Source organism: Rhinatrema bivittatum, chromosome 2 (genome assembly GCF_901001135.1).
Source record: "Rhinatrema bivittatum chromosome 2, aRhiBiv1.1, whole genome shotgun sequence".
In the NCBI taxonomy this organism is placed as follows: domain Eukaryota; kingdom Metazoa; phylum Chordata; class Amphibia; order Gymnophiona; family Rhinatrematidae; genus Rhinatrema; species Rhinatrema bivittatum.
Genome location: NC_042616.1, coordinates 580,621,718 through 580,646,798, shown reverse-complemented (window position 1 = coordinate 580,646,798; position 25,081 = coordinate 580,621,718). Strand labels below are relative to the sequence as shown.

Sequence of the window (25,081 nt, the reverse complement as noted above, 5' to 3'; positions counted from 1 at the left end):
TGGAGCCTTTGCCAGTTGGATTCCTTTCCTGAGCCTGCCCTGCTCACACGTGGTCCGTGACTAGCCTTCTTAGGCTGTGTAGGGCGTGTAGAGGACAGGGTGGTCCATGACCAGCCCATTGGGTCCGCCCTGAGTAGTGGGTTGTGTAGGGCACCCTGAGGAACAGTGCTCACTTGTCTTCATCTAAGTCTTCCAAATCCTTTTTGCTTGTCTGGATTTCCCAAGGTTCGTAAGAGTTATCCTTGCCTCGGACGTTCCTGATGCACTGAGCCTCCATCTACTCTAGTTCCAGATGCCTTCCATGGGAGAGCTTCCACCCGCTTGCCCTTCCGGAGGCCTTTTGTTCCTGTTGTTGATGCCTTGTGTTCTTCTCCTGAGTCCTGAAGCCTTCGTCTCAGCCTTCAAGTTTCAGCCCTTGACGCCCTCGTCTCTTGTCCGGTCTGCCGCCTGTGCTGCTCCCTGCAGCAGGTCCAAAAGGGCTAGGAGTAGTCGGAGGACCTCTCGGAGACCAACCTTGCGTGGTTGGCCTCATTCAGGCATGCAGGTCGGCAGGGGCCTGGTCACCTCCAACCCTAGACGAGGTCTTTCTTACTGCAAGGGGCACACATCTCACCCCTAGCGCTCCCAGCCACCACAGCACAACATTGCCTTTCGTTATGTGAGAAAGGTCACTGCTCTATTTGTGTTGTGGCCTCCCCACCCCAAAGAAAGGTGGTTCATCTCCTTTCCATATTTTGTTTAGATTAAAGCTCACATACTGTGAACTGCACACATATTAATGCAGCACACATTAATCAATCAACTCTGTGTGACAACCCAAAACATCACACACACAATGATTTAGAAGCACGAATAGATAATAGCAGAGCAGGCTCTTGGACCCGCCAGGTGTGGTCTCTGTTGTCCCAGAACTGGTCCAGGAGTAATAGCTGCAGGAAGGGTGTCAGTTGAGCAGCAATGACTGCCTCCCTCTGTGATTTTAACTCTCATTCAGACAGTTTTTTAAGGGTTGGATTTTTTTAGATTTAGCTCATGCCTTTCCATTTGTAGCTAAAAGCAAGTCACATTCAGGTGCAGTAGATATTTTCATGTCCCTAGAGCTCATACAATCTAAGGGATCATTTGCCAAGCTGCATTACAGTTTTACAATGTGATGAATAGCCTTTACCATGTGATAAGAACATAAAAAATGCCATGCTGGGTCAGACCAGGGTGCTGTCTCGAACAGCGGCCAGTCCAGATCACAAGTACCTGGCAGTACCCCAATAGTTGGTCTAGTTCTCTCACCCATAGGGATAAGAGCTGGCTTTCCCACTTCTACCTGGCTAATAACTATTTACAGTCTTTTCCTTCAGGAACTTGTCCAGTCATCTCTTGAACCTCACTATGTTAGTTGCCTTGACCACGACCTCTGCCAACAGATTCTATAACTTGATTGTATGCTGAGTGAAAAAGTACTTCCTACATTTTGTTTTGAATCTGCCAGTAGTTAGTTTCATGGAGTGTCCCCTAATCCTACTCTTGTTTGAAAGGGTAAATAACCATTCCCTATTTACCCATTCCATACCACTCATGATTTTATAAAACTTATCGTATCTATTTATTTATTTATTTGGTTTTTTATACCGATATTCGAAAAAACATCATGTCTGTTTATATCCTCTCTCAGTCTTCTCTTTTCCAAGCTAAAGAGCTCTAATCTGTTTAGTCTTTTTCCAAAAGGGATTTTTTTCCATTCATAGAAACATATAGAAACATAGAAATGACGGCAGAAGAAGACCAAACAGCCCATCCAGTCTGCCCAGCAAGAACATAAGAACATAAGAAATTGCCATGCTGGGTCAGACCAAGGGTCCATCAAGCCCAGCATCCTGTTTCCAACAGAGGCCAAAACCAGGCCACAAGAACCTGGCAATTACCCAAACAGTAAGAAGAACCCATGCTACTGATGCAATTAATAGCAGTAGCTATTCCCTAAGTATAATTGATTAATAGCCATTAATGGACTTCTCCTCCAAGAACTTATCCAAACCTTTTTTGAACCCAGCTACACTAACTGCATTAACCACATCCTCTGGCAACAAATTCCAGAGCTTTATTGTGCGTTGAGTGAAAAAGAATTTTCTCCGATTAGTCTTAAATGTGCTACTTGCTAACTTCATGGAATGCCCCCTAGTCCTTCTATTATTCGAAAGTGTAAATAACCAAGTCATATCTACTCGTTCAAGACCTCTCATGATCTTAAAGACCTCTATCATATCCCCCCCTCAGCCGTCTCTTCTCCAAGCTGAATAGCCCTAACCTCTTCAGCCTTTCCTCATAGGGGAGCTGTTCCATCCCCTTTATCATTTTGGTTGCCCTTCTCTGTACCTTCTCCATCACAACTATATCTTTTTTGAGATGCGGCGACCAGAATTGTACACAGTATTCAAGGTGCGGTCTCACCATGGAGCGATACAGAGGCATTATGACATTTTCCGTTCTATTAACCATTCCCTTCCTAATAATTCTTAACATTCTATTTGCTTTTTTGACTGCTGCAGCACACTGAGCCGACGATTTTAAAGTATTATCCACTATGATGCCTAGATCTTTTTCCTGGGTGGTAGCTCCTAGTATGGAACCTAACATCGTGTAACTACAGCAAGGGTTATTTTTCCCTATATGCAACACCTTGCACTTGTCCACATTAAATTTCATCTGCTATTTGGATGCCCAATCTTCCAGTCTCACAAGGTCCTCCTGTAATGTATCACAGTCTGCTTGTGATTTAACTATTCTGAATAGTTTTGTATCATCCGCAAATTTGATAACCTCACTCGTCATATTCCTTTCCAGATCATTTATATATATCTTGAAAAGCACCGGTCCAAGTACAGATCCCTGAGGCACTCCACTATTTACCCTCTTCCACTGAGAAAATTGACCATTTAATCCTACTCTCTATTTCCTGTCTTTTAACCAGTTTGTAATTCATGAAAGGACATTGCCTCCTATCCCATGACTTTTTAGTTTTTGTAGAAGCCTCTCATGAGGGACTTTGTCAAACGCCTTCTGAAAATCTAAATACACTACATCTACTGGCTCACCTTTATCCACATGTTTATTAACCCCTTCAAAAAATGAAGCAGATTTGTTAAGAAAGACTTCCCTTGGGTAAATCCATGTTGACTGTGTCCCATTAAATCATGTCTTTCTATATGCTCTACGATTTTGATCTTGAGAATAGTTTCCACTATTTTTCCCAGCACTGAAGTCAGGCTCACTGGTCTATAGTTACCCGGATCACCCCTGGAGCCTTTTTTAAATATTGGGGTTACATTGGCCTCCCTCCAGTCTTCAGGTACAATGGATGATTTTAATGATAGGTTACAAATTTTAACTAATAGATCAGAAATTTCATTTTTTAGTTCCTTCAGAACCCTAGGATGCATACCATCCAGTCCAGGTATGCATGCCCCACCCCTTTTTTGACTTGTTCATTTGTGTGCAAAGTTTTGCACTTTATTTTTTTATTTCATACTTATCTATTACTCTTGGCTCTTAGTAACCTTTTGGTTCTATTTCCCTTCCACCCCCACCATTAATGTAGAGAGCAGTATTGGAACTGCATCTATGTGAAATATCTAGCTTAATTAGTTAGGGGTAGTAACCGCCGCCATAAGCAAGCTACACCCATGCTTAATTGTTTACCCAGACTATGTAATTCAGTCCTTGTTGGTTGTTGTCTGTATATAGATCCACCTTTCTTCATTCCCCCTGCCGTTGAAGCAGAGAGTTATGCTTGATATGCATTGAAAGTGAAGTATCAGTCTTTCTCCCCTGCCGTTGAAGCAAAGAGCTATACTGGATATGCGTGAAGTATCAGTCTTTCTCCCCTGCTGTTGAAGCAGAGAGCTATGCTGGATATGCATGAAGTATCAGTCTTTCTCCCCTGCCATTCCCTTTACTATTTTTGTATTCCTTCTCTGTATCTTTTCTATGTCCATGTCGTTTGTAAAATGGGGTGGCTAGAACAACGCGTAATACTCAAGGTGTGGTCGCACCATGGATCTATACAAAGTCATTATGATATTCTCAATTTTGTTCTCTAGTCCTTTACAAATAATTCCTAACTTTCTATTTGCCTTTAGAACCACTGCCATACACTGAGCCTAAGATTTCAAGGTAAATGTCTTATTGCACTGATAACATGTAGCATTTCAAATACTGTGCATTATCCATGCCTCAAGAAACCTATTGCAATGCATGCAAATCAAGTTTGCTGTTCTAACTACTAAGCTACTCCTCCACACAATAAGCAGCACTCCATCATCCCTGCAATAGTGCATCAGAGCCTTTGAGAGACTCCATTTGTTTGTGTTCACTTTAAGGTTAATTTTAAAAGCCTGGCGCGCGCCAAAACCAGGAGATATGTGTTCAAGTTGGGCTGGTGCGCACCAAGCGGATTTTAAAAACCGCCTGGATACCAGCGCAATTGCCACTATGCACACAAATGATCAGGTCAAAAAAGGGGTGGGGCATGGTCATTCCATGATTTTAACTTGCAGCTAGCATGCAGATAAGCTCACAGGCGCGCACCTGGGTCTCCTGCTATGTAACTGTACTTTTGCTATAGATGAGGTGCTAGTTATAAAATAAAGATAATAGATAGATCGGCGGTATTGTAAAGGTTGGGGCTAAGAGGGGAGAAGGGAGGCTAATAAACTAGGGGGGTTTAGAAGTCCTATTCCTTACCTGGGCAAACTGGGAACGAACTGGTCAAACTGGTAATGGCCTTGGCGTTCGTGCCTTTTGAAATCCCCCCCATTTACACTTTAGAAGTGGCATTTGCGTGTATAGGCGCACATCCACTTAAAATTGTGCCCAGGCTGTTTTATAAATTGTGCGCATGTGTGCACCATATGTTATAAAATAGACTCAGCTCTGGGCACGAGCCGACGAACGCCCCACACATGTGCGCCTGTTTAAAAGTTACCGGCTTTGTTTAGATGAAAGATATTATGCTCTTTTCTTACAATGAACATCAGACTTTATAAAAAGTTCAGGAAGAGTGGCAACAGTCATTCTTCTCTTTCCAGATGTGTTCATTCCTTTATACATTCCATGCTTGACTCTGTCTGATATCATAACATGTCTCTGTCTCACCTCCCTGTAAAAAACAGGAGGTAAGAAAGGTTTCCTATCATATAGGTCACATTCTCATTGTGTGTAATGAATGTGGTATGCGAGATCTCTGAGTTTTGTCACACGTGGCCTATATGAAGACAGAGACTATGCACGTGATGACTATATCCTGTGTGGAGTCCTGCAGAGTTAGATGGTGCAGTCTGGAACTTTTAGGAAGTGAAATGAGGCTTCATTTCTCACTTCCTCCACCTTTGCTGTCCTTTGTTGGTTGTAGCTGTTAGGTCATTAAAAACCGTGCAAGGGGTGCTTTGTAGAAAAGACTGGTAAGAGATAGATCTGCTTTGCCATCTGTAGTGCCAGTGCTGTTCATTAAAGGACAGGATATCTGCTACTCAAACAAGGAAGGAGAAATGGATTGCATAGAGGGGGAAAGGATGTTTTCACATATGCTGACTTTCCATGCATTGTGCTAAACCATTGTGCTAGTTTTTGAGATTTTTAAATGGAGATTCTGGATGTGTCTTACTACTGTCTTCCCTTTATTTCCTATAAAACAAGGCCACAAGCATTCTTCACGGGATAATTCCTTTGGAATTGAAGTGTGAGCATGCTGTTTTGGCTCTTTGCCCATTCTTCTCACTGACAACACTCCTTGATCCTGCTCTGTTCTTCATTTTCAGACATCTAGATGTTACTCAAGTCAGAAGAGCAACTTTGCATGTTGAGAAAGGAATAATAAAGTTCAAGAATACATTAATGAGGGATGTTTTGCATTCTGTGCCTGGGAGAGGGACTTTTTAAAAGCCCTCATAATATACTGATTGACAGCCTATTTACCATTATTTGATGTCTAGATTAGCTCTTTTTCAAACACAGGCTCTCAGCTGCTGTGCAACTTGGCTAGATAGCCGGATAAAACATATCTGGCTAACTAGCAGGGTATGTACAGCGGGTGCGGTCACGCCGCTGAATATAACCGGCTATCTTAAAGGTAGCCGGTTATTTCTAACTGGCTAACTTTAGGACAGCCTTACTGCCCAGCCAGAGTTATGCGGCCTAACTCCAATCCTCCTTGGAACACCTGTTGGACGCCCATGGAATTCCCCCTTCTTCTCCAGCTAAATTTGAGTTGCCCGGCGAGAATTTAGCCGGATAAGTGCTAAATATAGCTGAGTAAGCCATTAAGATGGATAACTATTTCATTAGCCATCTAAATGGCTTTTGAATATGGACAAAGTGGAGGATCCAGGGTAGGCAAAGGAGGGGTAAGAGAGTCGTAGGGGAAGTTGTGCTTTTTCTGTGTTTATCTAACAGACATCTATTTTATTTTATTAGCATCGGGGGGGGGGGGGGGGGGGGGGATCTTTTATCGCTTTTATCGGGATTTATCAGTTAAAACCTAAATTGCAAAGTCTTACATATAAGATATTTGTCTTTCTCTCTCCTGAATAACTAGTCAGTTCCAGGGCTTGTTCTTTCATTAGTCAAATTAAGCAATTGCCTAGAGCGCATCAGTTTTGGGAGCAGTAAGGGTGCTTCACTATGCCAGTGCTCTGAATCTCAGGCAGCAGAGTTTAGTTTAGTTTAATTTATTTGATTTATCACATTTCTTTTGCCAGTAAATCAAAGCGATGTGGATTTTAATAAATAGGCTAACAAGTTTTAACTAAAACAGTAAAATAATCAGCTTACAAATCTTGCAACAGCCCTGTTCTCCACAGCCTTTGAATGAGTGCTTTATCCCAAGGTTATGTTTTAAAAAGTGGGGGAGGAATTTCTCATACTGTGGTCTAATTTAAATACCTCTAGCTTTCAGGAATCCAGTTAGCTTGCACTATGCATTTCAAGCTATAGTAGACAGAAGAAGTAAGATTATAGGTAGCTTGAAACCTTTTGGTTTTGGAAAACAAACCAAATCAGTGATTTTGCATGACAGCAAGAGTAGGGTGACTATACCCTTATAGATACGAGAGTTGGTAGATCTTGTGGTATATATCTTTCAGAAGCACTCTGATTGGTTCATATCTTTCGTCCTCGTTTTATCCAGCTTCTTCTCCTCATGAGCTTGTTTTTAAAAAAATACTTGCAATCTAATAACAAATAAATTATCTTTCGATTTCAGAACCTCCTGTTCCAATTGCACCTCCTCAGCTTTCATCAGTTGGAGCAACTTACTTGTGGATACAACTAAATGCAAACTCCATTAATGGGGATGGACCCATCACTCAGAGAGAAGTAGAATACCGCACTTCAAGTGGAAGTTGGTATGATATACAGCCAGTAGATTCTACAAGCTACAAGATTGGACACCTTGATCCGGATACAGAGTATGAAATTAGTGTGTTGCTTACAAGACCCGGTGAAGGAGGTACTGGCTCTCCTGGCCCGGCTCTTAAAACAAGAACCAAATGTGCTGGTGAGTACAGAGAACAACGGTATTTCTAATTATCTCACTGTAGTGACATTTGCGAATATACTTTCATACAAACTCTCAGAATATAACTTAAAACTGCCTTCAAGGAACAGAGGTAAAGTTTTTTTAAATACTTACCAATCTTTATTACTTAGGAATAGTGACCTTGAAACTAATTTGTAGTGGCACACTATACTTAATCATATATGATTAATGGTATGATGTGATTAATGTGAAACACAATGGAATTTTAAACAGCAAATGCATCTTGTAATGCAGCATAACTTAAAAGTATTTTGAGTTTATAGATCAGCTTCTTCAAGTCTATTTTTGTGTAAGTGAGTGGGGGAGAGAAACAGGAAATGGAAGAGTAAATGTTTTGGAGCAGTTACGACTTTCTTTTTTTCAATCATAATTATCAGATGAGCCTTTAAAACAGTAAACCGTGTCTAGTGTTTTTGCGGAATTTGTCAGGTACACATTTCTGATACAGTATTCAGTGGGTCTCGTTTCTGTTAAAGTGACTTGTCAGTATTGACCATTACAATGAAAAATTGCATAAGATCAGGGATAGGACAAAAACACATCATTCCTTCCTCTGGTATCTCGTTTTCTGAAAGGACTTCTTTTTGTAAAACATTCTATGAAGCCACCTACATTATCCTGGGATCTCAGTGAGGTTCTCATTCAGCTGACGAGACCTCAGAAGGGTAAGTTTTGTCAATCATGCTAACTTATATTGCTAACTTATATTTACTTTACTGTTTACTTATTGTATAAACTGTTTAATGTAAAGCCTGTTGCTAAAATTAATGTTTACTGTAAACCGAGGTGATGTATAACTATACGTACCGCGGTATATAAAAATCTCTAAATAAATAAATAAATAAATCAGTTCTTAGTCTCCTGCCTTCCTCAATTCCCTGGTTTTTGACAGGTTGTGTTTATGATGAAGTAAAGAATGGGGGACTTCAAGACATCCCATAGTTTGGGAGTCTCCAGATATGGGATTGAATTACCTGCTTGTCCATGTGAAAAGCATAGCTGCCTACCTGCAACTAATGTTTTATGTGGACACCAAAATGAGTCAATGGCATGTACCTTCCCATCCTCTGTGGAGATCCTAAAATGTTACATCTTAAGCTCACATATACAATTAAGGGGGCATCGCAGAGTGCATGTGCAGTCTACCTTGACATGCTCTGAAGAGCCTAAAGTTTTAGTAGCTACAACTAGTGCACTATCTGAGCCTCAATACTGTGGTGACATCATTCCATGTGTGGGACTGGCATATCATGCTGCCATGGAGATCACCAGTTACAGATAAGCAACTTTGCTATTCCGAGCTGTAATTCTAAGTGAATGTAGATAAGGGACTAAGAGACTGTGAGGTTCTATCACCAACCTCCAGGTGGCTCAGTTTCCAAGAGGATATCATGATAGAGTGAGCTTCCACCTCCCACCAGCAGGCGTCAGTATGTCTCCCCAGTAGTTTTGTTTGCTTTTACCGGCTCTATCGATCCCACTTTCTCTCAGGGTCCATTTTTCTTGTTAAAGGCAGTTATGCATTTTTCACTTCATCTGATCCAAATAAGACTGTAGGCCCTTTGAAGATCCTACTTAGTGAATCTCTTGATACCTCAGAGCCTGCTAAACAGCTCCAAGGTCATGGCAAGGAATATCTGTCCTTAATAGTAGCTTTATTAAGGCTATGATAATAAATATAAGGTCTAATAAACCCATCTTTCTTTTCCATAAAAAAGAATCATGCCCAGCAGGAGATTGAGAGGGGCTTCTCAGGTTCTCCTGAATATAATCTGACATGTCTTGGTTTCAGATCCAGATAGCTGTATATGTGACCACAAGGCAGCAGCATCACAGGGAGTAGTTCTATGGCAGAGTTGCCTATTTTTATTTATTTTATTTTTTTACTGAAAACACTGACAAATGAATGATATTCAGCCAGAAGGTCTGAAGGCATCTGCAAGGAAGAAGCTATGATGATGATGGGATCCATGCAAGGATCTAGTGTCTAGAACACAAGACAAAAACAGGATGGAGACAAGAGGTGATTTGTCCCTGTCATCAGTCGATAAGTGGGTTGTGCTTCCCAAGGTGAGGTAAACACAAAAGGGCAGTGCAAGGCAATACTCCACTGACCTAAAAGGGAATATTCTCTGAATTTCAGATGCCCACTGTTAGCCTCACATCCTTTGTGACTTAGAGAAAATAAGGCCATCGCAGAAAGATTAAATGATTTCTTTGCTTCGGTGTTTACTGAAGAGGATGTTGGGGAGATACCCGTATCGGAGAAGGTTTTCATGGGTAATGATTCAGATGGACTGAACAAAATCACGGTGAACCTAGAAGATGTGGTAGGCCTGATTGACAAACTGAAGAGTAGTAAATCACCCGGACCAGATGGTATACACCCCAGGGTTCTGAAGGAACTAAAAAATGAACTTTCAGGCCTATTAGTAAAAATTTGTAACCTATCATTAAAATCATCCATTGTACCTGAAGACTGGAGGGTGGCTAATGTAACCCCAATATTTGAAAAGGGCTCCAGGGGCGATCCGGGAAACTGTAGACCAGTTAGCCTGACTTCAGTGCCAGGATAAATAGTGGAAAGTGTTCTGAATATCAAAATCATAGAGCATATAGAAAGACATGGTTTAATGGAATAAAGTCAGCATGGCTTTACCCAAGGCAAGTCTTGCCTCACAAATCTGCTTCAGTTTTTTGAAGGAGTTAATAAACATGTAGATAAACGTGAACCGGTAGTCGTAGTATATTTGGATTTTCAGAAGGCGTTTGACAAAGTTCCTCGTGGATTGCAAACTGGCTAAAAGACAGGAAACAGAGTAGGATTAAATGGACAATTTTCTCAGTGGACGGGAGTGGGCAGTGGAGTGCCTCAGGGATCTGTATTGGGACCCGTATTTTTCAATATATTTATAAATGATCTGGAAAGAAATACAACAAGTGAGGTAATCAAATTTGCAGATGATACAAAATTGTTCAGAGTAGTAAAATCACAAGCAGATTGTGATAAATTGCAGGAAGACCTTGTAAGACTGGAAAATTGGGCTTCCAAATGGCTTCTGAAATTTAATGTGGATAAGTGCAAGGTGATGCATATAGGGAAAAATAACCCATGCTATAGTTGCACAATGTTAGGTTCCATATTAGGAGCTACCACCCAAGAAAGAGATCTAGGCATCATAGTGGATAACACATTGAAATCGTTGGCTCAGTGTGCTGCGGCAGTCAAAAAAGCAAACAACGTTGGGAATTATTAGAAAGGGAATGGTGAATAAAACGAAAAATGTCATAATGCCTCTGTATCGCTCCACGGTGAGACCACACTTTGAATACTGTGTTCAATTCTGGTCGCCGCATCGCAAAAAAGATATAGTTGTGATGGAGAAGTGTGACCAAATTGATAAAGGGAATGGAACAGCTCCATTATGAGGAAAGACTAAAGAGGTAAGGACTTTTCAGCTTGGAGAAGAGATAGCTGAGGGGTGATATGTTAGAGGTGTTTAAAATCATGAGAGGTTTAGAACGGGTAGATGTGAATCGGTTATTTACTCTTTCGGATAATAGAAAGACTAGGGGGCACTCCATGAAGTTAGCATGTGGCACATTTAAAACTAATTGGAGAAAGTTCTTTTTCACTCAATGCACAATTAAACTCTGGAATTTGTTGCCAGAGGATGTGGTTAGTGCAGTTAGTGTAGCTGTGTTTAAAAAGGATTGGATAAGTTCTTGGAGGAGAAGTCTATTACCTGCTATTAATTAAGTTGACTTAGAAAATAGCCACTGCTATTACGAGCAACAGTAACATGGAATATACTTAATTTTTGGGTACTTGCACGGTTCTTATGGCCTGGATTGGCCACTGTTGGAAACAGGATGCTGGGCTTTATGGACCCTTGGTCTGACCCAGTATGGCATGTTTTTATGTTCTTACATGCTTCTTGGGCTAGAGTATTGTCATCAATAGCCATAACAGGAGCTGGTGAGGGGTTCAGCTTAAGAGGGTATTTGTATGAATAGACAAAATCCTAGCTATCAAAATTCACTTCCGCTCCTGAGTCAGTAAAGACAGATGCCTCCACTGAACCTGAAATCCAGCAGAGATAAACTGGAAAAATGGCCTTTGGGCCACACAGAATCCATGAGGGTCAGGCATTTACCAGGCTTAAACCTGCAAAGGCAAGTTGTGGCAAAGTAAAGAAACAAGCCTAGCCTCCTTCATCCTTATTCTGCTGCTGTCAACCTAATCCTTATATGGCCTATCTCCATAGTTTCTCAGCCTATAAGAAGTGAGCAGGAGATAGAATAATGTGGAAGCAAAGCCCCTGGAGGAGTCTGGAACTCTGAACGATGTTCTCAGGTATGAGTGTCTAGGCATAGATATTTGAAGGACTAACATATCCAGTTCCAGAGGCATGTCCCATCAGGTCATCTCATCCTTAATTTGGTCAGAAAGACTGTTCCAAAAGGCCACTACCAAGGTCTCATTATTTCAGCCTGTCTTTCTGGAAGTGATGCAAAACTCCAAAACGTTTTGGCCAACTGTACAAGCTCCTTGTTTCATTCAAAGAAGGGCAGAGGAAACGGAAGTCATGTAGCCAGGATCAGCAATGATGCACTTAATAGCATGAATAAAAGCATCATAATCAAAGTCAATAGGATTCTGCTTATCCCAGTATGGAGAGGTCCAGACTAGGACTTCCCCCATCAGTGGTGAGATAAAATAGGCCACCCTGAATTTATGGTCAGGGAAACAAGAGACCTGCAAAATAAACATAATAGAACACTGCAACATAGTAAATGAAGGCAGAAGACCAAAATGGCCTATCCATTCTGCCCAGCAAAGTGTTTAGAGTTGTAACAACCTCTCCATAAAAGTTACCCCCTTGCCTTCTGTTTAGAGTTGCAACTGCTGCTCTATGCAGTTAACCCCATGCCTGTATTATAAGTACAATGTAATCATTTTAATATCGTATTGGGTTAACCACTGCTCCTTGCAGATTTTTCCAGTGTTGTGTTTCCATCTTCTTATAAATAAGGGTTTCTCTGTGCTTGTTCCATACTTTTTAAAAATTCTGCTGCCATCTTTGTTTCCACCGCCTCCTTCAGGGGGCATTCCATGCATCTACTACCCTTTCTATGAAAAAATATATTCTGATATTATTCCTGAGTCTGCCTCTTTTTAGCTTCAAACTGTGCCTTCTAGTATCCTTTTTACTAGAAATGGTTTAGATATTTAAATTTCTGTATCATATATCCCCCGTTTCTTCTCTCTTCCAGAGTATTCATGTTCAGATTCTCAAGTCTCATCTCATATGTCTTTTTGTGCAGATTCCACACCATTTTGGTGGCTTTCCTCTATCCTTTTGCAGATATGGCCTCCAGAACTGAATAAAGTATTGTAACTGAAGCCTCACAAATGACCTGTACAGGGGAATTATCATCTACTTTTTTCAACTGACTATGCCTCTCTCTATGCAGCCTAGCATCGCTCTGCCTCTAGCCACTGCCATGTAACACTATTTCTCTATCATCAGATACTATCAGCCCAAGTTCTCTCTCCTGATCAGTGCACATGAGCATCTTCCCTTGTGTCCCCCAATCCACCACCACATTGTGTACAGCTCCTTTGGATTTTTGCACCCCAAATGCTTGACTGCCCTGTTTTGTACTGAATTTTAACTGCCAAGCCTTTGACCCCTCCTTAAGCTTTATTAGGTCACTTCACAATGTGTCTGCTTGTGAGGCCCGTTCACTGTATTGCATATATTGATATCATCCGCAAAAAGACAAAGTTTTCCTTCTAACTCTTTTGCTGTATTGCTCATAAAGGTACTGGACAGAATTGGCTCAAGGATCAATCCCTAAGCCACTCTACTAATCACCTCTCTCTCCTTAGAGTGAATTCCATTTACCATGACCTGCTGTAATCTATCAGTCAGCCGATTTCAAATCCTGTCATCATCTTGGAACCTACTCCTAAGCTGCTCAGTGTATTCATGAGTTTCCTGGATGCACCTCATTCGGCCCCATAGTTTTGTCCACCTTTAGTTTCACAAGTTCCATACAAACACCCTCTTCTGTGAATAGTATAATATCTTATCAACTCCTTTCTGTACTCTTGCCATCAGTTGTCCTTCTCCAATATCAATGTTAGTGAACACTGAACAGAAGTATTTGTTTATAATTTCTCATTGTCCCTTTCCACACATTGTCCAAGTCACCTTTTGATCTTACTATTCTGCCTCTGGCCTTTGTCTTTTCTCTGATATACCTGAAAAAAAAATCTTGTCCCCCACTTTTCCTCTTCAGCAATCTTTTCTTCCATTTATGCTTTTGCTAACTGATTTTTTTTTTGCATTTTTCAGATTTGCTAAATATTCTTCCCTGGGTTTAACATATGGGGATCCTTTGTACTCTTCAAATGCTAATCTTTTGGCCTTTATTTATTCAGTCACCTCTTTAGAGAACCATATTGGTTTCCTTTTCTCTTTACATTCACCTTCTTACCTAAAGATTGGGCGTCCTTATTACAATTTCTTTAGTTTACTTTTGCTATTTCTACCCATTCTACCAGATCCTCTTTAATGTCCTCCCCCATTTTATCTTACTTGTATTTTTTAAATCTAGGACTTTGAACTTTGTGTGATTCCTCACTGCCTTGGCCATTATATGAAACATTGCCGTCTGATAAAAACTGGTGTTCAGGAATTTATCCACTTGATATTAGAGACATTCTTGCCATTTGTAAGAACCAGGTCCAGTATCATCCCTCCCCTTGAAGGTTCTGTCACTATTTCTCTCAGAAAAGTCCCTTGAGTGTTTACTATATCACTACTTCTTGCCGATTCTGCAGACGGGGCCCTCCAATTCACATCTGACAGGTTAATGTCTCCTTCCAGTAACACATCATCATCCCCACCTTTTTAATGTCTTTGATCAGATTTCTGCCTACTTCCTCTATCTAAGCTGGTGGTCTGTGGATCACCCCTTTTTAAGATGGTCCACAGAGCCTCCTCCTTTCTCCATGCACCCTGCATTTCAGTAGCTTTCATAATTTTTTGACATAAAGAGCTATGGCCCCCCCCCCCCTTCTTCCATCTTTATCCTTTGTAAATAGATTGTAACCTAATGTGGTCATATCCCATTCATGGGACTCATCGAACAATATCTCCACAATAGCAATAATATCTATGTTTGAATCCGCTATTGGGGCATGCAGATCTGAAGCATTACTGCTTAGACTGTGAGCATTTGCGTTCATTGCTTTTCAGCTGTTTTTCATTGGCTTGCTTATACTCCATATCACCTAAGACGTGGTTTCTTTTCCTACCCTAATACTGAAGAGTAATCTATTAAGATTATTTTTTGTCATTTATCCCATTGTCATTATGTATTTGTCAGATGTGACCTTCCAAATTCATACATTAATTTTTAAATCTTTAATTTCTTTTCTGATTTCACTGGAAATCTGGTTTGTATTCCTTCTAGGTGAGGATCCTGGGAGACATTTTAACTTGTTGTGTCCCTCAAAACATGTCTCTAGTTAATGCCTTTGATAATAGTCACTCAGTCAAAGGAATTTCTTGATTTGAGATATTGTGTTTTTGCTTTGAGAATTTTGCATATAATGGGTGCATTCCTTCATCTCTGAAGATTCAGATTCTTTTTTTTTATTTTATAGCTTTTTCATTAATTACAACATACAGAAATTCTGTAGTTCTATTAGAGATAACAGTAAAATTATCAAAGGCAACATACTAAAGCAATACTTCTCATTAACTACTAATCTTTTAAGGAAAAATAAGAGAGCAAGTGCAATTGAGCAGATATTTAGGCAATATAGACAATTCTTGAGGTAAAGTTTGAGTCATCAGAATGCTTCATTTCTCTTCTGAGCCCTACACAGGTTCTTCTTGGGAATGTGAATCCAAGATCAAACGAAGCTGCTGTGGTTCAAGAAAAACATACTTAAAATTTAAATAATTCAAAACACACTTGCAGGGATATTTCAAGAGAAAAGTGGCCCCCCTAGCCAAGACTTCCGAGCACATACTTAGGAATTTCTTCCTTCTCTCCTGAGAGATTTTAGATAAATCTGGATAAATCCATATTTTCCTTCCATGAAACTGTAACATGCGATTCCGCATAAACAAACGTAACACCATGTCCCAATCAGATGGCAATGCGAAGGACACTAATAACAATGCTCTAGATGAAACTGTAGTATCAATCGATGACTCCAAAACTTCTGTCAAGTTTAATGATTTTTCTATAGGCAGATCCTTCCTTGTAATATCTTCCTTCAAGGACAGATAATATATCCTTGTTATCACTGATATCAAGTTGATATTTTCAAAACATGAATAATAATAATTTTTAAACATCTCATATGCTGAGATCAATTTCACTTGAGAAAAATTAAGTACTCAAATATTTTGAAATTTCAAAGTATTTTCAAAACTTTCCAGTTTCTTTACATTGACAGCTTCCGATCGAACTAAGTTATGCTGGAGAGACTCCACAATATCAACACGAGATTCCAACTGCACCAACTTGGTATTAAATGAAGATATTTTATCTCAACATTTTCAAAGCGCTGATTTGATTCTAAAGTAATTTCAGTCAATTTCAACATCACAGTTTCCAGTGATTTTATAGCTGACCACAACGATTCCAATGTAATCTTGGGTGGCTTGGCCAGGGGAGTGAAACCATGAATCTTGGACTCCACTTCTCCCACCCCTGTTAGGCTCCTCCCCAAATTACCGATTCCTTCCAATTTAGCAAAGTTCCCAGCTGTAATATCGAGAGAGGGCCTTCTCAATGGTAAAAATTCAGTTTTACCTGGTGTAAACTCTGCTTTAATCTCAGGTTGTAGCTTTCTTTCTTCCTCTTCTCTGAAACTGGCTATTTCAGTAAACATTTTCACAGGTTGGGGTGGAGAGGGGGTGCTCGGTGCATCCGGATTTAAAGATATTGATTCAGCCAGTAGTGCTGACACCCGCTTCGTGTTGGCGTCTACAGCAGCTCTCTTTTCCGGCGTTCCTTCTGATGTCGGTGCGAAATAGGATTCGATCCGCGGCTGTAACGACACCAGCAAGGGAGAAGATGTGGACATCTCCCTCAATTTCGCCTTGCGTTTGGTGTGAGGCATTTTTTAAGGCAATAATTTTAGAAGCAAGCGGAGAGAGCCTTTTACATGTCTGCCTCAAATGGCGGCCATCTTGCTCCCGTGCTTTGAAGATTCAGATTCTATATCTAAAGCATTAAGATTTTTCTATGCAGTAAAGGCATTTTGCATGGGTATCATTATGGGAATGAGGTGGTTGTGTTTTACAAGTCTTACTCAACCAGTGCCCACTGTAATCAGTTTATTCATGGTTTTCTTAATTCTCTCTGGGTGTGGGGTCAGATTTTCTTGATGTTGTTTAGTGAAAAGATGGGGGCTCTCTTAATTGCAGCTTCCTATTTGTTGAAACAAGTCATTTTTTGGTGCAGAGAACTGGACACAGAGGGTGCGAGCTCTAAGCATCCAGATGATCTCCCTTATGACTAAAGTACTGTAGTTGTTATATTGAATTATAGTCATAATATTATTGATATTTTATTTCAAAATAAATTATGCCAATAATTGGAAAATACATTTAATGCTTAAATAATTAATAATTCTAGTTCTGTGCCTAGGAAGAATATATAAGGAAGGCAGTCTCTGGAGTGGGTGGAAGAGGGCTTGGGTGGAAGGTAATTTAAGTGGTAAAGCCCTTCAGACCCCAATTAAATTGGTTGGGCACATCCCCAAAGCCCTTTTGAAAATTTAGATCAAGGAGACTTGCAAAAAATTACCAAATTTATAAACACTTAAGTTATTTTACAGTAGATGGGAAGCAAAACAGTTTAAGATTAGCAGCACAATCTTAAAAGTGAGCAAAAATTGAGAAATTGTTAAATATAAAGCCAGAAAAGCAAAGCTTAGCTGTTTGGAGAGTTTGGCCCCTCTACAAAAAAACACAGCTCACCGAATGTGCTCCAAGAGCCTTCTTACATCTGTTTCAAAGACCACTTTCCTTTCGGAGAGAGAGGCTTTTTTTAAACAGTGCCCAGGTAACAACACACACCTCAGATTCAATATGAAGGCAGAAATATATTTTCAAAAACACATTTAAACATGTTCAGAAATCATCAAAATGGCTTTAGATTTCCTGCAAAGTGCAGGAGAATCTCAACCCTAAGGGGCGGATTTTAAAAGGGTTACGTGCACCAAGCCTATTTTGCAAAGGCCCGGCAATGCGCCCAAACCCCGGGACTCACGTATGTCCCGGGGCTTTGTGAAAGGGGCGGGGCGGGGGCGGGACTGAGGCCTCCGGGGGATCGCGTGCCGGCAGCTGGCCAACGCATGCAAGTTGCGCCTACCAGAGGCAGGCGTAAATAACAAAATAAAGGTAGGGGGGATTTAGGTAGGGCTGGGGGGTGGGTTAGATAGGGGAAGGGAGAGGAAGGTGGGGAGGGTGAAGGAAAGTTCCCTCCGAGGCCTCGGAGGGAATCGGGAAAGCCATCGGGGCTTCCCTAGGGCTCGGCGCGCGCAAGGTGCACTAGTGTGTGCCCCCTTGCGTGCGCCGACCCCGGATTTTATAACATGCGCGCGCCTACATTTGTGTAGGCGCGCGCATTTGTGCACGCTGGGTAGCACGCACAAATGTAGGCCGCACGCGCAGGTTTTAAAATCTGCCCCTAAGTTTGTTATGCAGTTGCACTTACATTGATGTGGGTGAGGGGGCTGGAGAGACTGAATCCTCATGCTATGCTTCAGCAAATGCTCCAGGTGGAGGGCTAGAATGAGCCCATCAATCTGCCCCTGCTGCTTAATCAGGCACGTTCATATCTCACAAAAGTTTTCCTTGAATGGCTAAGATCATTCTCATCTTGCCCCAAGATTCATCAAAATGCTATAATTTCACATGGATAACAAAAAGGGGTGTGGTGCTGATAATTTTAGAATTATTGCAACATGTGTTTCAAATAGGTAGTTTACTGCAACCTGTGGTAAAGTTTTCACACCCCATGATGCATGTACTTTGCTGCTCATGAAATAGCCTAGACAGGCATTTATGTGTGTGTGAGAGAGAAAAACTCTCTATAAGGCCTGCACAGTATTCAACTAACTCGAGGTGAGGTTTTGGTGGTGGTGGTGTAGGGTTTTGGAGCCAGTTTTACATGCAGAGTGAGATGTGCGAACAGCACAGTACACCTCAGTGAAGATTTGACATCATTTGGCGTGAGGAAAGATGAGATTTCTACAATGTTCTCTTGGCCTAGCCCATAAAGCTAGGCAAGAGAACTAGCTTTCTCTCTTAATCTCTCTTAAGCCCTGAAATGCAATTTGCAATTTTTATCACAAGTTGCTTTTTGGGCATTTTGCACAGCTTAATGCCAGGAAAAAAAAATGCTCTTCACTTTCATTAATCCTTCCCCAATCCCGCCCCTTTGAAAAATGTGCTTTTGCGCCACGCACTGCCATAACTATTGTGTGCGTTTTGGTGTTATCGCATGCATTATGGCGTTATCATGGGCGTTAAGGTCGTAACACATTTTGATGAATGACCCTGTTGGTGAGGTCTATATGATGATTTTCATCAAAAGAGAGGACCCTGAGATAGTGAGTGGACTGGAGCCCAAAGATGTGTAAGGGAAACTGCAGAACTAAGGGCCACTGAAACCGCAAAAAGGAATGCATGGTTTTCCACCGGAGGCAGCCATCTTCCCCTTGGGTTGAGCCCTCAGTTGTTGATGGCTACTAGGCTTTTAGCCACATTGCACTGGTACCAGGGGTTGAGATACCCAAGACAACTAAACATAGCCATTATGAAGAATCCGGCTGAGCGCAGAGTAGCTAGACCACAGCTGGTGATGGAGCTTGAGAAGAAGAGAGCCTAGCAATGAGTCTACATTTAGAGAGTAGCAGGCCATGCAATGAAAATGGGTAGCAAGAAAATGCATGCTAGAGTAGTAAAGGACCAAGCTCTGGCAAAGAAAGGAGACAGTCTAAGTACATATACATAATAAAACAGGAAATATTCTTGACCAAGATGGCCCTTGAGAGGATTTAAGAATCATAATGCTGGTAAGAGTAAACCAACCAACTGGGGAAACATGCTGCAACCTACTATTTATTTATGTCTTTTATTTATTTATAAACTTTTATATACCGGCATTCGTGGGAAACATCGCGCCAGTTTACAATTAACTAAAAAGGATGGAAAATACAATGAACGGGGAGGGGGGAGAGAGGAGCAGGCTAGAAAGGAAGAGGAGGGAGGGGCAGTGAGAAAGCAAAAGATATATATAGAGAAATATAGGAACAATATAATGGAAAGAGCCGGAGAATAACATTATAATGTGACTATGAGAGGTGGACGTTCACTCCATCATGAGATCCTCTTGGAAACTGAGCCATCCACAGGCAGATGGCAGAACTTCACAGGGGCTGTTTAAATAGTTATATGGGGTAATTTTCATTAGATCCCACATAACTGCAAAATCAACAGATACTTTTTACTCATTCACCTTATAGACAATTTCAAAGGGAAATTACTATGGGAACACAGACATACTTTTAACCAGGCAGAGGGGGAATATTTAAGATAAGCCAATTTACCTGGGTAAATGGCTATAAAAATTGCCTTCAGGGAGGATAATTTTCAAAATAGAGTTTTTACTCACGGAAATAATCTTTTTAAAAATTGATGCCCCATATGTGGGTAAATTTAAATGCTTATTTATTTCATTTACTTATTTATAAAATGTATCAATCACTTCAAAAGTGATATACAGCAGCAAATAATCAAGAACAATAAAATAATGCATAAAAATAGCAATATGACATAAACATCTTAAATTTCTACTGCTGGTGCAGACTCAAAATAATCACCATCGTCCAAAAGTTTACACAGGAGGCATACTGGAGTTGGAGATTATTTATTTATTTATTGATTGATTTAACAGCTTTTAATATACCAGTGTTCATGCGAGCACATCACGCCGGTTTACAATAAACGAGAAAGGAGGAAAGTTACAAAAAACAGGGAGTGGGTGATGGAGCAGGAGGGAAAAAAGGGTGGGGAGAGAGAGGGAGAAGGTAAAAGGAGGAAGGATAGCAGCTGAGAAGGTAAAGGAACGTAGCGGTATTTACAAGAGTGACTGATTAACATGGGTTACATATTGTAGCTTAATTACAACGGTTAACAAAGGAGATATAGAGTAGCTTATTTACAGTGGTTATAACAGGTTATGACTTATTTAGCATTTAACACAGGTTGTACATTTTTAGCTTGAGTTACATTGGAGTGTGGTGGCTGGGGAGCGATAAAGGGTCGGGTGGGTGGGGGGGTGTAGGGTGGGTATGGTGGGGGGGTGAAGGGTGGGTAAAGGTGGGTTGCAGGGGGGAGTGGGAGGGGGGTTTCAGGGGGTTTCAGAGGGGTGGACTACGAGGGGTTGGTTTCGGGGTTGGCCTGTCTGAAGAGCCAGGTCTTAATGCCTTTTTTGAAATTGGGTAGTGAGGGTTCGAGCCTGAGGTGTGTGGGGAGGGAGTTCCAGAGGGCAGGGCCTGCGATGGTGAAGGCTCTTTCTCTGGTGGTGGAGAGGTGGGCTGCTTTGAGGGGGGGGGGGTGTGAAGGGTGCCTGTAGAGGTGGATCTTGTGTGGCGGGTTGAGAAGTGGAAGTGGGGCATTTCCTTAAGCCAGGAAGAGTTGTTTTTGTAGAGAGTGTTGTGAAGGATAGTTAGGGTTTTATATTGGGAGCGGAAATGGATGGGCAGCCAGTGTAGGTCTACTAGGATGGGTGTGATATGCTCTCTTTTACGTGTGTTAGTGAGGATTCTTGCCATGGCATTCTGAAGGGTTTGTAGAGGTTTGATGGTGAAGTATGGGAGGCCTAGAAGCAGTAGTCCACTTTGGAGAAAATGGTGGACTGTAGGACTAATCTGAAGTCTTGAGTATGGAGTAAAGGCTTGAGCTTTTTAAGGATCTGGAGTTTGTAGAAACCTGCTTTAAGGAGGGACTTGATGTGTGGCTTGAAGTTCAGGTGTTGGTCAAGTGTGACTCCCAGGTCTCTTACGGAGGGGGGTAGTGTGGGAGAGATGGTGGGGTGCGGTGGTGTGGTGGAGGAGTCGTGTTCAGGTTGCTTGGATATAAAGAGTAGTTAGGTTTTGGTTGCATTAAGTGCAAGGTGAAGGTTGGTTAGTAGGGAGTTGATGGTGACTAGGCAGGATTCCCAGAAAAGTATGGTTTCATTCAGTGTTTTCTGAATGGGTATGAGTATTTGTACATCGTCAGCGTATAAGAAGAAGTCCAGGCCTAGGTTTGAGAGTAAGTTGCAGAGGGGGAGTAGGTATATATTGAAGAGGGTGGAGGATAGGGAAGATCCCTGGGGGACGCCTTGTCTGAGGGGAACGTGACAGGATTCAAAATTATCGAGTTTTATAAGGTATTCTCTATTCGTAAGGTAAGAGGTGAGCCAGTCTAGTGCTGTGTCGGCAACGCCTATCTCTGTCAAGCGTGTGATCAGGATTTGATGATTGACAGTGTCGAAGGCTGCCGATATATCTAGTAAGGCAAGTAGGAAGGATTTTCCTTGGTCTAGTCCAATCAGTATGGTATCAGTGATGGCTAAGAGGAGATTCTCGGTATTTCGGCCTTTCCGAAATCCAAATTGAGATGGGTGCAGGAGGTTGTGGTCCTCGAGGTAGTCGGTGAGCTGGGTATTGACTACTTTCTCGAGGACTTTTGCCAGGAAGGGAAGGTTGGATATGGGCCGATAGCTTGCAGGGTCGGAGGGGTCAAGGGAGGGTTTTTTTAGGAGGGGTTTCACAACGGCAAGTTTGAGGGGATCTGGAACTTTGCCGAAGGTGAGGGAGCAGTTAATGATATTAGCTAAGGGTTTGGCGATGGTGGTGGGTATGGAGAGGAGGGTTTTGGAGGGGATTGCGTCTGAGAAGTGTGTGGCCGGTTTCATTTTTTTGAGGATGGTCTCAATTTCTAGCGTAGAGGTGGGGTCGAAGGATCTGATACATGTGCTAATGTGCTTTGGGAGAGGGGAGGTAGTCGTGGGGTTGTGGGGGAAGCGAAGGAGGATACTGGATATTTTATGTTGGAAGTATTTAGCAAGGTCTTCGCATTTTTCCTTGGAATTTTCTTCAATGGTAGCAGGGTGAGGGGTCTTAGTGAGGTTGGTGTCGTAGGAAAAGAGGGCGTTGGCGTTGAATTGTAGGTCGTGAATTTTTGCTGCGTGGAAATCCCTTTTGGCATTAATGGTGGCTTGCCGGTAGCTGTGCAGTGATTGTTTATACACTGCTTTGTGTTGGGGGGAGGGATGGCGGCGCCACAGGCGTTCTTTTGATCTGAGGTCCTGTTTCAGAATTTGAAGTTCGTTAGTGTACCAGGGTTTTTTTTTGTTCTGTAGGAGGGGGATTTCTTTATGTATCATGGGGCAGAGTTTATTGGCTATTGATTTGGTGATGTGGTTCCAGGAGTGAAGGGCTGCATCTGGATTTGAGAGGTCAAGGTTCTCTACAGCTTTGTCGAGTGCTGTAGTTATGCTTTCTGATGAGCAGGGTTTACGGAAGGATTGGGTTGGTGATATCTTGGTGGGGGAGATGAGACAGATTTGGGCATTGATGATAAAGTGGTCGGACCAGGGTATGGGGGTTGTTAAGGGGGTGTTGGGTTCAGATAGATGGGAGTTGACAAATAGGAGGTCGAGGGTGTGCCCTGCCTTATGAGTGGGGGAAGTGATGAGCTGTTTGAAACCTAGGGCTTCGAAAGTGGTTAGGATGGTTTCGCATGCAGGGGTACGGGGAGTGGAGTCCACATGAAGGTTAAAGTCTCCGAGGATCACTGCGGGGGAGTCAGTTTTGAGGTTGTCTACAATAAATTCAATGAGGGGGGAAGAGTTGTGTTCGAGGAGGTTAGGTGGGGTGTAAATGAGGCATATCTGAAGGGTGTGTGATTTGAAGAATCCGATTTCTAGCTTTGGGGGGGGGGGGGGCAGACGGGTTGGAGTTTGAGGTTCAGGTGCTTTTTTGCGGCCAGGAGTAAACCACCACCTCTCTTCTTAGGTCTTGGGATGGAGAAAATGTCATATAGTTTTTCGGGGAGCTGGTTGAGATAGACATGGTCTGTTTCTTTGAGCCATGATTCGGTAATAGCAAAAAGGTCAGGGTTATCATCCGTGAGCAGGTCATGGATGATGGGGGCTTTTTTGAGGATGGATTGTGCATTGAGGAGGGTTAAGGTGAGAGTGGCTAGTCCAAGGAATTGGGTGAGGGGTGAGGTCAAGATGGGAATTAGTGAGTTTCGTGGGTTAGCAATGTGAGGAGGGGGTGCACAAGGTTTGCGCAAGTGAGGGAGATATCGGATGGGGATAGATTGAATGCTCATGTCTGGTGTGGTGAAGCAGGGAGGGTGGGGTGGACCTCTTGAGGAAGGAGTCTCTGGTGTTTCTGAGGAGTAGGGAGTTAGGCTGGTTAGAGCTTAGAGAGGGCGAGTAAACATCAAGGCAGTGATGGGGAAGAGTTTAAAGCTATGCATATCAGTTGAGTTTATACATTGTCTATTTTTGTGCATATAAAGGTATGTGCAAAATTGACATACTTTTATGTGCACAACCCCCATGCAATTTTATAACAAGCTATTTATGTACATAAACCCATTTTTATGCACTTAAATAGCTTTGAAAATTACCTCCATAATATCTTCATGTACTGAATACAGCCACTAAGAGGAGGAATAGCCTAGTGGTTAGAGCAGTGGGCTACGGACCAGCGTCCTGCTGTTCCTCCTTGTGATCTTGGGCAAGTCACTTTACCCTCCATTGCCTCAGCTACAAAATTTAGATTGTAAACCCTCTGGGGATAGGGAAATACCTACCGTACCTGAATGTAAACCGATGTGATATCTCAGATCAAATGTTGGTATATAAATAATAAACAACCAGGCCAAATACTGGCTTGTTTAATAATTATCCCACCAAATCTATTTGCAGACTTACACCTATTTAATACATGGAAATTTATGTGGCAAATTTGCATGCATACATTTGAATTTTCAACCATATGTGTGAAATTTACCCCCCAAAATTTCATGCACTAAACAGGGGTGTGTGTATGTGTGTGTGTGTGTGTGTGTGTGTGTGTGTGTGAGTAGATTTGTAGTGGATTTATGCATGTAAGACCACTTTGAAAACTGGTGTAATTTATGATTTTGGGGGCAGAGTTGGGATTTACATAGAAAAAGTATACACGTAAATTAACCTGCACAGGGTACACCCTACAAATATCAGGTGTACTGGTTAGCTTGTGTGCATTCTTAGGGGTAATTTTCAAAGCAAACTTGTGTGCATAAGTTTGCTTTGAAAATCAGTGTAACTTATGCACTTTGGCAACATGTAAGTTGTTATGAAATTACCCTCTTGTTGCATCTCTTGACTGAACAAATAATATAA

The 25,081-nt window shown here is 41.7% G+C and overlaps 1 protein-coding gene across 9 annotated transcripts in view; it reads left to right on the top strand.

Annotated features, from left to right (window-relative positions):
* PTPRM (protein tyrosine phosphatase receptor type M) overlaps window positions 1–25,081 on the top strand; it is a 1,907,823-nt gene that overhangs the window by 774,566 nt on the left and 1,108,176 nt on the right. For all 9 annotated transcript variants that reach the window (XM_029591025.1, XM_029591024.1, XM_029591022.1 and 6 more), the window contains one exon: window positions 7,253–7,546. In XM_029591025.1, coding sequence (XP_029446885.1) covers window positions 7,253–7,546 — 294 coding nt within the window. The remainder of the gene's footprint in view (window positions 1–7,252; window positions 7,547–25,081) is intronic.